At 50.6% G+C, this 15,000-nt stretch overlaps 1 protein-coding gene across 10 annotated transcripts in view; it reads left to right on the forward strand.

Annotated features, from left to right (window-relative positions):
- Positions 1-15,000, forward strand: part of EBF3 (EBF transcription factor 3) — a 119,067-nt gene that overhangs the window by 67,783 nt on the left and 36,284 nt on the right. For all 10 annotated transcript variants that reach the window (XM_078434989.2, XM_078434980.2, XM_078434983.2 and 7 more), the window contains exon 7: positions 11,475-11,556. In XM_078434989.2, the coding sequence (XP_078291115.1) occupies positions 11,475-11,556 (82 nt within the window). The remainder of the gene's footprint in view (positions 1-11,474; positions 11,557-15,000) is intronic.

Raw genomic sequence — 15,000 nt, forward strand, 5'->3', positions numbered from 1 at the left:
AGGGTGGCAGGAGGCTGGCTTCTATGTTCTCTGCAGTTTGCATTCTTGACACATGCGACTCAGGCCGTGGGGAAGAAGTTAGGGACTACCGCCTACTTTTTTTTCCCTCTTTTTCGTTTTTTAAATGTTTGTTTATTTTTGAGAGAGACAGAGACAGAATGCGAGTGGGTTAGGGGCAGAGAGAGAGGGAGGCGCAGAATCCGAAGCAGGCTCCAGGCTCTGAGCCGTCAGCCCAGAGCCTGACGTGGGGCTCGAACTCATGTGAGACCGTGACCCGAGCCGAAGTCCGATGCTCAACCGACTGAGCAGGTGCCCCCCCCCCTTTTTTTTTTTTCCTTAAACAGGATATTCTTCAGTTAATTCTTCCTGGTTGTTTTCCTTAATTCTGTTAACATCTGCCTAAACGAAGGGTGAGGCTATCTCAAAGTGAATGACAGACTTGTGCGTGTCCTCTCTGATCACACCAGTAAGGAAAGTGTTTTCGAAACTCACGGGTAGGCTCTGCTGGCCCTTTAGTTCTTGGGGGTGGGGGTGGGGGTGCTGCTCAGGTCGTGGGTGGGTGTGAACGGAGCCCCTTGGCAGGGAAGTCTGCTGGCGGAAGAGCCAGAGAGGAAGACGGGACGACCCAGCTCAGAGGAAGGGTCTGCCCCAAGTTTGCTGGCTGGAGGGGAGCTGTGTCCTGATTGCACAAGGGCGTCCGTGTGCGCCCCATTGATGCTGCGGCGAGAGGCCCTCTAGTGGGGACAGGAGGCACTGCGTGCCTCTCTGCCTCCGGCAACAGTGCTGTCCCTCAGGACCCCAAGCTCATTGTGGACCCCCTCGGCAGCAGGAGGGCAACGAAGTGTGTGTGGGGGGAAGGGGGTGCTTGGGGGCTCCCTTGTGGACCCTGAGCACAGCAATGGGAACCTGCCGGGCTGCCCACGTGCCAGGGCTTGACCACAAGCAGAGGTGATGTGCCGCGTTCCCCTGCTCACCTGCTTCGCCGGATGGACGCTGGGTGTGTGAGGTCACCCTCCTGAAAGTTGCAGTCGAGCAGGACAAGCAGAGAGGCGCTGTCCGATGGCCACGAGGCCAGTTCCACTCGTGGTTCTGTGGGGGCGGTGGGGACACCTTTCTGGGTCCACTGTCTCTGCTGTCACTCCCCTGGCCCAGGCTGTGCCATCTGTAGGGCCCCTGCTCACACTGGCGTTTTGATAATTCTCTACCTTTTTTTTTTTTTTATAATTGCAGAATCATAAAATATTTTAATTTCAAGGTTAGCAATTTTCTCTTGCATACTTAATTTATAATTAGCTGGTTTATAAACCTGTTCTGCGAATATAATTTTACTGTTGCCAAATGTTCTTCATGAATAATTAAGGGCAAATCCCTATTTATCAAATTATTAATATACCTAATAGCCTTGTTTTCATAAACAATGCATTGGAGTTGGATTTAAAGAAAACCACCTCTGAGGGATCTGGTGTTCTGTTCCCACCACGGCAAGGACCTGCTCTGGGCGTCTGCACAGAGGGATGCTTGTGCTGTGTTGATGTCACGGCCCCCGGCCTTCTTTCCTCCACAAAGGCCCAGGTATCAGTAGCTGGACAAACACAATGGCCATTCACCAGTGGGACTGGCCTTCTCGGCCTCTTGAACAATGTTGTTATTTGTTCTAGCAATTCACCAGGAGCATTTTTGGAGGAAATGTAACAGATGAAACCATGCTTTCAGCCTTTAAAAGTCTCTTTCGGCATAATCCCACCCCCATTAGTAGGGGACCGCTTTTCAAAGTGAGGAAAAGCAACTTTTATGTGTGAATGTGGACCCGAGGCGGGCATGAAAAGCCTCCGTCCCGCCTTGTGGTCTGTCGACCCAGACCGTACAAGGTTCGGTCCAGAAGACAGAGGACGAGCCGGCGGAACCTGAAGACTCGCGCAGGGGGTGTGAGTGTGACACTCGGGGAGGCTCACGCGCCCCCGCCTCCCCTCTTCAGCTCCCTCCCTTCCATGGAGGAGGACGACACTGTCCTTTCTCCTTGGACCAGAACTCAGATCATCTCCTCGCCAGAAGAAGATGCCCAGCTCACACTTAGGAGTAGCTCCGACGACTGAACAATATGCAGGGCCACGGTGCTAATTCACAACTGTTCATTAAGAGCCAAACTTGTAGGGTCCGTCCGCCGAGTATCCGCTGGGTTTCTAGGGTGCGGTCTCCGAGCCCACCGGCGGGGTGTTCCAGCAGCGAGGGGCAGGTGGTCCGGCCCGGTGAGCTGGGTTTGTGCTCGCTCATTACCATCCGCCAGGTTTCTAGTTGAGGCTCTGGAAGGAGGTAGGGCCGGGCCCCGGTCTTCTTGGGGCTGGCATATGAGCCCGCTCGCCATGTGTGTGCGACTCCGTGTGTATGATTCATTCCAGAGCAGTTTTAGTCCTCATAAAATATTCATTTTGGTTGTGCAGGGCCCTGTAATTGCCATCTCTCACCCTGAATTATTTATACCTTGCACAGACTGACAAAGCTTTGCCATGCGGCACTAGATGAATCAGAAACACGGATCTTTGCTGCCAACAGCATTATAGTTTCACAAAATATGGCACCAACGTCATTCTGGGCTGCCTCATCTCTAAATCCAGCTTTTCTTGATTTGACATTTTCTTTACTCTTCCATTGTCTTAGTCAGGCAGAAAGGTTGCCTCTCAACTCAAAGCAGCAACCTTTCTTGCTTGCATTATAGCCGCTGTGCTTGAGAGGACTAATGTATCTTTATTGCCCTTACTTTTTTATGCTCGGTAACAAGACAGTGCTTGGGCTCACTTTAGAGCCATATATTATACATTAGCGATAAAATGATGCAAATAGTCCTGAATACTCTTCAAACAGATAGTGGAGATCAGCCTGGACCTAGCTGCTTGTCACAAAAACAGAGAATAAAAGGTGACGTGAGAAGTTGGGCGGGGGGCACGCCCCCGGCTGTGGGCCCCGCGAGCAGGCCTGGGCCCAGGTGTGGCCGGTGCCCGGCTTGGGTGTCTTGGCTGGCGGGGACAGGCGATCCGAGCACTCTGCTCCTGGCCCCCTGAGTGCACCCACTCCCTGCCAGCCACCCCCTCCACACCCCCGCCCCCCCCACCCCGGCCCTGGGCTTGCCCGTCGCCAGCCTCGCTGGGGGCCCCGGGCACACTGCCTCTCATCCTGCCCCCCCCCCCCTGCCCCTCCCACACTCCAGGATGTGAGCACTTAGAACAAGGGACCTTGGAACCCCTCCGAATATTTAGGAAAACCATGTGAATGCGAATTAGGGGCTGGGAGGCTGGAGCCAAACTCCTCCACAAACCTTTCGAAACTAGAAAGCAACCCAATGGACTCTGCATGCCAGGAGCTTACGTTTCTGAGAGGAGACAATGACAGCCGGCAACGATCCCGGTGAAAAATCCCCGGGTGCCGAAGGCTCCAGAAAAGATCACGTGTGGAATATTCACACACAGAACTGGAGGGCGGCGTGGGGAGCCCAGTAAGGTTTGCCGTGATTTTAACACCTCGGCCCTTCCCTGAGCCACAGACCAGGATTAATTTATGGCTCGTGGCTCATCAACAAAGGGACGTGAAGAGGGCAGGCTCAGTGCTGTTCCGAGTAATGTATGACCTGTACACACATTTCTCTTGTATTTGTTGACACGCAGGGGTAATGAAGTTAAAGCTTCGCACACATGTGCCCCCTCATTAAGCTGCATTACCTGCATTAAAACTAATAATTGCCACTCAGAGCTGTGCTCCCATTAATCATTTATAATGTTTTAATAAGTTTTTAATCAGGACCTAAAAGGCTAGAGAGGCCAGCATAGGCAGGTTCGACACTGGTGTCCTGTGTGCATGCACGGGCTTGATTTAAAATGTGATTTTTTTTTTTTTATTAATAATTCAGCCCACAAAGATGCTAGTTCTTAATTAAGCAAGCTGGCGTGGATGCGGGGGGGGGGGGGGGGGGGGACGTGCATGTGAGTAGGAGATTGTCCACTTGGAGACTGGGTGGGGAAAGCCCCGAAAACCAAAATAACCGAAAAAACCCCACATTTGTTTTGAGAATGATCTCCATAATGGACAAAAACCGGAACGGCAAGGAGATAGTCCCCATTATCTTCAGATCCCTAAAAACGCACCCGTGTCTGGTGGGAGAGGTTTGAAGCCCTGAGTTCGAGTAAGCGAAGGCACTTAATCTCTGCGCACAAAGTCTCTGTGAAAAGTCCCCCCTGGAGCTGGCAACAAGTCAGGGGGTGCATCTGATGTGAGCCAAGTGATGCTGGCATTTTTCTTAAATAAGGAGCTTCGTGATCAGAGCTGGCAAATAGAGCAGTGTCCAGAGGGAGTGAGGAAGCTGTTTTAATGAGCCCGCAGCGAAAGACAAAATACAGACTGATTGACAGGGCGAATGATCTGGTGGGGAAATAATGTCAATGCTGCATCGCCCATTAGAAATAGAGAAATAGGTAAAGAGGAAAAGGGAGATAGGCACTTGAAACGAGAGCGAGGCCTGGTGCAAATACAGTGCACTTCACGCTTCCTTTGTGCTGTGCAGTTGACTTCTTTTAAACAGATAACCTTATCAAAACTATCACGAACTATCAGCAACAGTTACAGAAAATACTAACTAGGATCCTGACAGCGAGGCGGGTAGGGTAGCCGACAAAGCACAGGACTCTGGGATGCGTTTGCTTTTCGAGTGTCTACCTGGGTTTTACTTATCTGAACACATTAAAACCACCCGGAAAAGTTTAATGCAAGTCATAGAAATTTCTCCAAAAGGAGGGCTTGGCAGGATCTGTTACGGAGGTGGATATTGAACTGGTCGGCAAAGCTATTAAATCCCATCAGATCTCCTTGGCATCATTTTAATGAGAATCATCGCAAAAGTACAAGATCATGGTATCTATAAGTGCCTCTTGACAGCCTCTGCTGAAATTGTGATGAAAAGGAAAACCATTATAGCAGAAATTTAGCGATAAGGCTGTTTGGAGGGACGGCGGGGCCTAGTGTGGCTCTAGACCGTGAAGGGTTAATTTTCTAAACCTAATAATGTTCGATAGTGAGGTATTTGTCAGGAGATAAAGAAGTGATAGAATCTGGGAAGTGGGTCCCTTGGTGATTGTAGTACAAATATTGTTAATGCGGTGTGGTTACTACAGCGAAGGGAAGTAAAATAGCTCTGGTCCACTAGAGACAGGCTCTGCTACAGTAGAGCAGGAACCTCCAGACAAAGGCCAGTAATTGTTGAACTACGAGTCAAGCCGTGGATATTTTCAAATCCTTATACATCTACATTTACATGCAGGGGACCGCGCGTGCGGCGGTAGGGGGGGGCGGGGGGGACGGCCGCACAGAGACCAGGATCCCGCAGTGGGGAGGCGGGCAGCCCCAGACCTCTGGCTGGGGAGGGGGCCCCTCGCGGAGGACATCTGGGCACAGCTGTAAAATTCAGTACTGTCACCCTCTGCCCCTTCGTTATGACGTCATGTAGGCACTACAAGTATATGAGACCCATAACTTGAAATGTACAAGAATTTAATAAGTCTGGTGTTGGAACAATTTGTCATGGCATATTTGAAGAATAAATCAGACTAATGGAGCACACTTTCCCTCCCGTATGGCATTACGGAACGTGAGCCCAGTAATAGCTAATGGCAGGAGAGGGAGAAAAAGAGAGGCCTGACATTCAGACCCTCGCATTTTGGAAATCCGATACGTATTGACCTGTGTACTATCTCAGTGCACAGATCTGATGTCAGCAGAATGTAGTCTTGTATAGGAACTGCTCATTACAGGTTTTGTGAAGGAAGCACATTGTCTCTGAGCACCAGAACCCGATCGGCTAGAATTGCTCAGTAATCAATACTCCAGCGACTGATGGCCGGGCACGCACACACCACAGCTGTGGCCACGGCTTTCAGGGACTTCCCAGTAATTAGCAGGGACTTCAAGGAAGCACTCCACTGGTCACTTTCTTATCAGTCAGGGAAAAGTCTCTTAAAGGCTCTATCTTTTAATTTGACCCTTTAACCATTTCCTTTCAAGAGCGCCTTAGTGGCCACAGCCACGACTCCCAGAGAGGGCCCCCCCCGCCCCCGCCCCTGCTCCTCTCCACGCGCACGTCCAGTTTGGGCCGGGTGGGGGCTTGGGACTGTGCTGAGCAGGAGCGGATTGACGGAAGATGAAATTCACCGTTTTACAGTGAACGAGTCAGTGGCATTTAGTTCTTTCCCAAGATTGTGCAAGCCCCACCCCTCTCTAGTTCCAGGCATTTCCACCCCCCACAAATGGAGACCCTGGGCCACTGAGCAGTTGTCCCCCACCTCATCACCCTCCCCACCCCCCGCCGGCCCCTGGCCACCACGAGTGGGCGGGGACTTCTACAGCTGTGTTTTCTGGTTGGTATTCGATACTCTTTCTTGTCAAGGTAATATTATTAAAATAGTCTCCTGGTTTTGTGTTCTGGATCCAGGAACTACAAACGTGGGGCTTGATCTGGAATGGGGTTCTTGGGTAACCTCCAGAAGCTGTCAGCGCCATGATTTACACACGAATGCTTTGGGTTTTCTGATTGATGGCATGGAGGTCTATCCGTGGCCGTGTTCATTTGCAGCTTATTAAGAGCCTGGCCTTAAAATGGAAAAGCGAGTACCCCCTCACTCCACCCCCCACCAAAAAAATATATCAGTATTTTTCACTCTTGACTCAGATTTCCCGTCCTGTCCATAGAGGAGGGCCAGAAGAGGAGGTCGTGCCTCTGGGACAGAGGCTGGGATTGAGGTGTGGGAGGGGCCTGTTGGAAGCCAGACCTCTTTGCTCTGAGCCCGGAGCTCAGCCTGTGCTAAGGTGTGGCCTGAGGAACCCTGGGACGGGGCCGCCAGGCTCACACCTTGCAGCACGCTGTCACTCGTGTGTCCAAGCACTGGCAAGACCGAGCCCCGGAAGAGTCTAAAACTTGGTGATTAAAAAAAAAAAAAAAATCCCTACCTATAGGGCTCCCGAAATGCCGGGAAGAGGTAATTTCAAACAAGTGATACCCACGTGCAAAAGGCAAGCAATTAAAACCGCTCCGAGTTCCTTTTTTCTCCTCAATCACCAGGGTGCGCACGCCAAGCCCACTGCATTTCTAAGGAGACAATCTATTTCTCCTTTGACCAGAGGGAAAAAAATCATTATTACATGATTAGTGGCTTCAGTTAGGTGAGAAGCGGCAGTGCAGGGAAGGCGGTGAGGGTGAGTGGTATTAATTACCTAACACTTGCTGGCAAGATAATTTTATCAGTGATTTGGCCACTAGTAAGTTGCAGCTTTTGATAAAAGTGGGCAAGTTCTTAGCTCCTAGAAACATGAGGGAAGGGAATGGTGTCAGATGAAATGCATCTCATCAGCTTTTCTCTGACAAACCAAATTCATTCCTTATGTAATTGATAACGGCCTTGTCCAATTATTTCACACATTACAATACACAGAGGCCCCCTTACAGGTTTTGCAGGGTTGTAATTAGCTATGCTAATATCTCCTTTATTGGCCCTAATATTGCTCGACACCTTTTGCCATCCTGGAACCCACGAGAGCCCCATGGCCTGTCAGGACCGCTGATTATTGAGAAGGATAGCTTTAATCAAACATAATTGCAGTTAATTTTTCTCTCCTGCTCTCTGTTGCCAGCGTCTAATGCCACGGACTCCTTGATATTCCATTAAATTACAATTAAACAGCCTCCTTTGTTTCTGATTGTCCTGAACACCACCACAAAGTTCTGTAGCCGTTTAAAGGAGAACTGTCTGTCCTAATTGCCTGCGCGCACACAAAGGGCCAATTTATGCAATGCCCATGTAGAATTTAAACAGTTCATAATGTAATGGATATTACACAGGAGCCTAACACTACAATTAAAATGATTTTCATCAGATAGAGCAGCTCTGGTTAATCAGCTTCATAAAAGTAAATATAAATGAACTAATTCATAGCTTAAACACACAGAAGTGGAGCAGACTCTGAAATGAGTTACTGCAGTGGGGGGCTTGCCCCTCATCATGGGCTGCTGGGGGCGGGCTCCAGTTAAAACGCTCGATCCCGTGTTTTGCCGTGGCCCCGCTTATGGCGTCCACGTCCACCACGTGGCACTTCTGGTGGCGCTGTGGCTGTTGGAGAGGATGCGGCATGGATGCGGCCAAGACCTAAGCTGACTTTCCCCGCAGGTGCAGCCATGGCCGGGCTTTGCCAGGTAGCGGTCCCTGCAGACGTGAGGGCCCGCCCTGGAGCTGGCAGCAGAGACGGCAGGCAGGTACCCGTTGCTGGAGCCAGCGGACTGTCCCATCCCGACCCCCAGGCAGCGGCCCCGTGCCCACCTTCCCAGGTGCTGGCGAGCGGGAGGGAGCCCGCTGGAGCCTGCTCGGGTGGCCTTCTCTCCTAATCCCTGCACGCTCTAAAAGTGGAAAACCTGGTTTCGGAAGTAATGAGCTCGCACCTCTCCCCCTTCTCATCGCTACTGAGAACTGTCCGGGGTGTTGTCTGATATCTCCGAGCAGAACATTACTGGGGAGTTTCCGCCGATGTGAAACAGTTTGCCCTGGGCGGTTGCCTTCACTCCTGCCGGAGAGAAACAAGTAAATAAAGCCCATATTTCAAGCTTGATTTACTCTGGTACCTACTGTGAAAGATGATGGCTCTTTAGGGAAATAAAGACAGGGTCAGGGAATTAGTGTACATAATGGTCATTTTGATGATGGGCCAACAGATGCAATGGAGAAGCGTACTGTACACAATTAAGCATAATGTACTAATGACAGGTTAGAATTTTTATCGCCTCTTTGCCATCGAGCAGCAAATCCATGTTTAGCAGTAATAAAGAGTTTATTGGTGTTAAAGCCAAAGATTTTCTGACATAGGAAAGATTTTTCCCTTCATAACAAGAGTATTAAATCCTTTGTGTACCAGAGTCTGGAAGTAAGATATGTAAAGTGGTTGTCAGATATTTCTTAGGAAAAAGCCAATTACAGGGTAATTGAGTAAGGGGTGAGAATTACCATTTGACTTCACGTGTAGGGCGTTGGGTTTCCTCCCCCTCCCCAAACATCCGCCCAGGGTCTCGCTGAGCCCTGGCTGGTGGGAGCGTCCCTGCGCTCTGGGCGTCCTTGCACCGTGTCTGTGGTCAAGCACTGGCTGGTCTGTCGCATCCGCCTTGTAACCCCAACAAGGGTAAACGGTAAGCACGAGGCTGCCCTTCCTCCCGGCTGAGGCTTCCTCTGTCTGGCCCTAGATGTTGGGCCTTACTTTCTGTGATCGGGACCAGAGCTCTTGGAAGGGGCTCTACCCTCGGAGGCCGTGCACGACACACCTCCCCCATGTGCGTCCACGCCCACGAGATACTGGGCTGGAAGCAAACACTTCCGGGGCCACATCCCAAGCAAGCGTGTGTGCGCCCATCCCCGGCAATGCTTCGGCCGTCCGCGGGGCCTGGCACCCAACTCTGTTCAGCTAAAGTTCTGCGCCAGGCCCGGCTCACCCTCCTCACGGCCAGTGGCTATTTAGACCATCTTCAGAACACTCTGCTGCCTCGCAGGTGAAGGGTGAGCCGCCTAAAAAGATATCGAGGAATTTAAAGAAACCTCTTCTGGAGGGGGGGGTAAAAAAAAAAAAAAAAATCTTTCGCATCACAAAAAAAGCTCCCGCAGACGGCTCCATCCAGATGAGAGCTTCTCAGGCCGGCACCTGCTCAGAAGATTAGCCGGGTGGTAATGTGTGGCATAATTGCACCATGTGGCTGTCCCCGAAGTGAAAACCTAATTGCCTGACTGGACGATAAGTTTGTGACGCCCTCACCTTGTTAGGGCCTCTCTGATGCAGTTCAAATGCAGTGTGGCCGCAGGTGCGCCTAATTTACCTCGCTGCAGAGCGCGTGGAGTTTAATTGCACAGTGGTTGTTAGGAAAAATTGGTGGGTGGAATATCAAGTGACTTACTGTATGCTGATGGCAGATGGTACTGAGAGGCGCTGTGAGCTAAGTGTATAGGTGAGGGGAGTTAATAAAAGATGTAAATTCCGGCCTAAAATAGTGAGGCCTGGTGGTATGTGAGAAAATTTAATTAAGTGGCCACGATTCTTTTTCCCATCAATTGGATATTCTTCTTCCGCGCGGAAAAGGCGTCCAGGATACGTTGGGAATGCAGCTGGAGGGATGAATCTTGGTCGGTGGGGTCTTTCTACTTTCTGATGTGATAACTGTCGACAAGGAATCTTGACCGTTAAGGCTGAGTTCAAGGAAATCATGTGAAACTTCATAAAACGTTAATAAGCCTCAGGTAGGACAGGGGATATTTGGACAGAACAGAGAGGGGAGTTTTGTTGGTTAACTCTGCCGGACAGGATGCTCAGACACCGGTAGAGAGCATGCATGTCAGCACAGAGACCCCGCCCCCGCCCCGCCCACAGTGGGCGTGGCTTTGTACGCGGAGGCAGAGGGGTGCCGTCTCCCCCGGGGTATGTGCTCCAGCCAGGTCTCCCAGCATCCGTGGGCTCACGTGGTGGGCTAGAACTTACGTTGTGAGCGAGCATGCGGGCATGGAGGGGACAACGTGATGAGAGTTTTGTCACAGCATCTCAGCACCCTGTCAGGACCCCTGAATCTTCATGCCTCAGAGCACAGGGGCTGGGGGTGGGGGGAGTACAAACGGCTGTTGCCTCTGAGCCAGGCTAGCGGCTGCGTCTCCCCGCTCTCCCCCTGAGCCGCGGTTTCATTGTTGTGTCCCCAAATCATCGATTAGTTCCCTAAACACACACATAGACTTTTCACAGACGTTATCGCAGCCCTTAAAGCTCACCCCCAAATCCTTTCTTTTCGGAAGAGTTGCACCCACTGTAATTTTCGAAAATACGCGTTTGGAAGTGTGTCTGGCTGGGCGGTGGCGCCCTCGGGGGTTACGGTTGCCAGATGAAGTTGAGCGCACCCAGTTACGTTTGAGTTATGGGCGAAGAGCAGTTTTTTAGGATCGGTGTGCTTTGGGATGTTCCTGTCCTAAAAAATTACTCGTCGTCTACCGGAAACGCCAATGTAACCAGGCATCCTGTGTTTTTATTTGCTGAAGCTGGCAGCCCCATCTGGGGCGGACAGTTCCCCAGTGCTTAACGTGCAAAGGTCCAGGCAAGAAATGGCCAGTCCGAGTCACAGCTGTTATCATAAAGCTTGGAGACCCATAATGTCAAGACAGATGTAAGTCACTGCTTGTGTGTGTGGACACCTTCTGCGCTGGCCGGCGGAGCCCGGGGCGCCCTTGCCCACGCCGCCGGCGTCGTCTCCCGATGGCGCCCCCTGCAGGCGACGATTCATGGCCATGCTAATCGGGCGCCCCCTGCAGGCAGCGAGCAGCGGGCGGTCGTGGGTAGCCTTCACTACTCCCCGCGCAACGGCGTCTTTCTAAAAGTCTGTGAGTGTGTCTGATAACCCTAACAAATATCCGTTTTTTGTATTTTTGTAGATTCTTTCTAAAGTTTTTCCTCAAGTGCAATCAGAACTGTTTGAAGAATGCAGGCAACCCTCGAGATATGCGGAGATTCCAGGTACTCGTTTCTCAAAGACGCGCGGGCCGTGGTCCGCACTTTTAACGTGAAATTTGAATTCTCTGATGTTGTGATTGTTCAGAAAACAGTCTTTAGTTCTCCAGGGGTTTGGGAGCAAACCAGAATCGGTTCATTTGATAAAAAGATTTAAATCGAGTTGCTTTAAAAACAATCCAGCATCTTTAGTATGCCAGATTCATGGCATCTGTGCATACCTAAATGGCACATTGAAATTGGCTCTGAAAATGGGACCTTGGCTTTGCAAGGTGCACCTCTTAGGGTGGTCACGCCATGCCTGCCCACTGTGTTGGGCTTCCAGACATCTGGAAATTGGAGTTATCAGAGCTGTAGGTTAAGTCGGGTTCCCTTTTACATTCAACCGTGGTAAGTCTTGTAGGTGTGTTTCAGAATGTCCTCAAAGTCCTCTCCGTGTTAGTACGTAAGGTAGCCTGTTTCCTCAGTTGTACCTAGTCGTGTACGACTGGTTCAGGCTTGGAGCCCGTGCTCAAGGTCGTCGTTTTAGGGATGGATGGATGGAGTTTTCACAGGGCAGAGCCATAGTACAGCCTGTTGGGTAAGCATGAGACCTTGGGCCCTCCTCATGAAGCGAGCCTCGCCTGTTTGATGCAGGCCTCTTACAAGTTCCAGAATGTTCTCCCAGCTGTTTCCTTTCCCTCAGGGTTGATCTGTTCTTGCTTCCTTAAGCCCATGCCTGATTGCTAGGCTGTGTTCCTGGGTGCAGGCTAACTCATATTCTGGTTTGCTTCAGAGGACTTCATCTCCAGGAGAGAGGATAGAGAGCTGGATGGGTTATTGCTGAGTCCATATTTTTCTTGCCTTTTGAGTAGTTAGGAGGTTACTTCGGGGTGAAAGGTACACCATATATGATGGATTATCTTGCTGAATTTAATTGTAAAAATATTCTGGGCTGGGACACAGAAGTGCTGTTAGTCCCTACTAACCAGAGAAGAATCTGGCAGCGAGTGGAAATGAATGCTACATTGGATGGCTTACCATCAAACCGCTCAAGGTCATTTTTACAAATTTAACTTACCTTCCAGGCTTTTAGGACATGTGAATTTGTCTTACAGCCAATCAGCCAGTCAGAGAAGGGTCTGTGGGTTGGTTCACAGTCATGCTCTGCAGGTGGGGACAGTGTCTCTTGCAAACATCTGGGCCTGCTCCCACCTTCTTGCACCAGGCTTCATGGTGATACTGGCCCATCTAAGCAGAGCGGAGGTCATGCATTGTCTCGTCATTGGCCACCATGCCATCAGTTGCCAGTGAGCTCACAGTTACTAGAAGGATGGGCTCTGCTCTCTTTAGCTCATCTCCCCGCCTTGCAGAGGGTTTAACTGGACTTAAGAGTGTGTCAGGGCTTACACAATATCTCCAGCTGGCTTCACAAACTCAGCACCTTTCTGTACGTATACTGCAGGGCTGGCCCTGGCCAAGAGACAAAACACAGCTTGTCTGCTTCCTCTGCTGAACTACACGCTTTTCCCTTGGTGACTGACCTATATAGAGATGACAGAGCCAAGACTGTCCTTTTTTTATTTTTATTTTTACCTTGCTTCTTTAACGTATCACGGTCTAAGAGCCTGAGGACGGTCAAGTCTGTGGCTCAGAGTTAGTTACGTGGCCCTTTGCATTGTGCTTAGATGAGGATACAGGTACAGGTGCTTCACAGCCCAGGCGAGGGGTGGCCCTGCATCCTGGGGATGCGGCAGGTGCCCACCCCATGGGTGGTGGCTATCAAGGAGGTGATGACACATCTGACATTGGACGTAGGGACACCGAGCGCGGGACCCACAGTGTTTTAAGGCTCGGGGGTGGGGGGGGCAATATTATGGAGACTCTAGCAGTCTTGTAGAGCCGTCCTGGGAAGGAAGCATCAAGGAAAGTGCCTCATGAGGGAGTTTTGGGGGATGTGGTGGGTGCTGTCCCTGCTTCACAGTTTTCTTGTGGGCCTGAGGTTTTTTTATAAAAACCGTCAATTCCCCACGTATTCATATGTATGTATGTAGTGTTGACCTTTTTTTTTTTTATTATTATTAGTTTTCTTTATTTTTGAGAGGCAGAGAGAGACAGAGCACCTGTGGGGGAGGGGCAGAGAGAGAGAGAGGGAGACACAAAATCCGAAGAAGGCTCCAGGCTCTGAGCCGTCAGCACAGAGCTGGACGTGGGGCTCGAACCCACGAACTGTGAGATCATGACTGAGCCAAAGTCGGATGCTCAATCGACTCAGCCACCCAGGTGCCCGACCTTTTTTTATTCCTTAAAAATGCTACTTATTTTTAAATCTTTGATCACTCACTTTTATTCTTTTTTTTTTTTTTTTAAATAGACTTTTTTTTGAAGAGCAGTGTCGGGCTTTCAGGAAGAATCCACAGAAAGTTCCGAGAATTCCCGGACATCCCCCTGGGCACACCCTCCCTGCCAGTTGGCCCTGTTGTTAATGTCTTGCATTGTGGGGTACATTTGCTACATCGAATGAACCAGGGTTGATGCATTATTAACTAAGGGCCGCTGTAGCTCTGGCTTTCAGTAGTCATTTTACATGGCATGTTTGGGCATGTGCAGACCAGGCAGGGAGGGCACACGTGGGCTGGGAGGCCTCCTGGTCCCTCCTCTCCTGCTCCAGCTGTGTGTGTGTGGGGCTCTGCTGCTCTGGGTGGTGCTGGCCCTCCCCGCTGCCCACACGTGGCAAAGAGCCAGGCTCCCTGCACCCCAGATGCGGGCTTCAGCCGCACGAGCCCTGCTGTGAGGCCCAGACTGGACCAGGGCTCACGCCTTTGCGACTCATGTCGGCTGTCCGGCAAATAATGGACCGCGTGGGCTCACCTCTGTTTAAGGACAATCTTAAGGCTGGGTAGGGAGTCCATTAAAGGATGCTTGTCACAAGCCCACCTGGGAAGGTGTCTGGGGGCTGGGCAGGGGTGACCCCGGCAAGGCCATCTGTCCAGCAGAAGGGGCCATTCCACTGGCACCAGGGTCCTTGCCGTCCCCTGCTGGTGAACTTGAGAAAGCTACTTGCTTTGGATTGACAACACTTTCACCACTGATACTAAGCTTGGTCTTTTCAGATGCAGAAAAGTTCCTTAGCAGACACTGGATGTAATTGTAACATCGACCCAGGGATGTCGGACTGTGGGTAGCCAGTGCTTCTGATTTAGGAAGCCTGTTTTTGGCAACTCTGAATCCGCATAGTGCTCCAAGGGAGGACAGTCTCAAGTGAACTCATTTTAATTCGATAAACTATCCGATCAATATGTGAACAGATCAATCAAAACCGCAGCTTTAAAATGAGCGGCTGGAGGGGTGTTTCTGAAGCTAATGGCTGGAAGAATATTTCTCTGAATTGAACTCACTTGTTAGCATAATAGGAGATGAAACTGTGATTCAAATGGGACAGGTTTTGGAGAGAAGCAATCTTGAGTCCAA

This window comes from Panthera onca, chromosome D2 (genome assembly GCF_046562875.1).
Source record: "Panthera onca isolate mPanOnc1 chromosome D2, mPanOnc1 haplotype 2, whole genome shotgun sequence".
NCBI lineage: Eukaryota > Metazoa > Chordata > Mammalia > Carnivora > Felidae > Panthera > Panthera onca.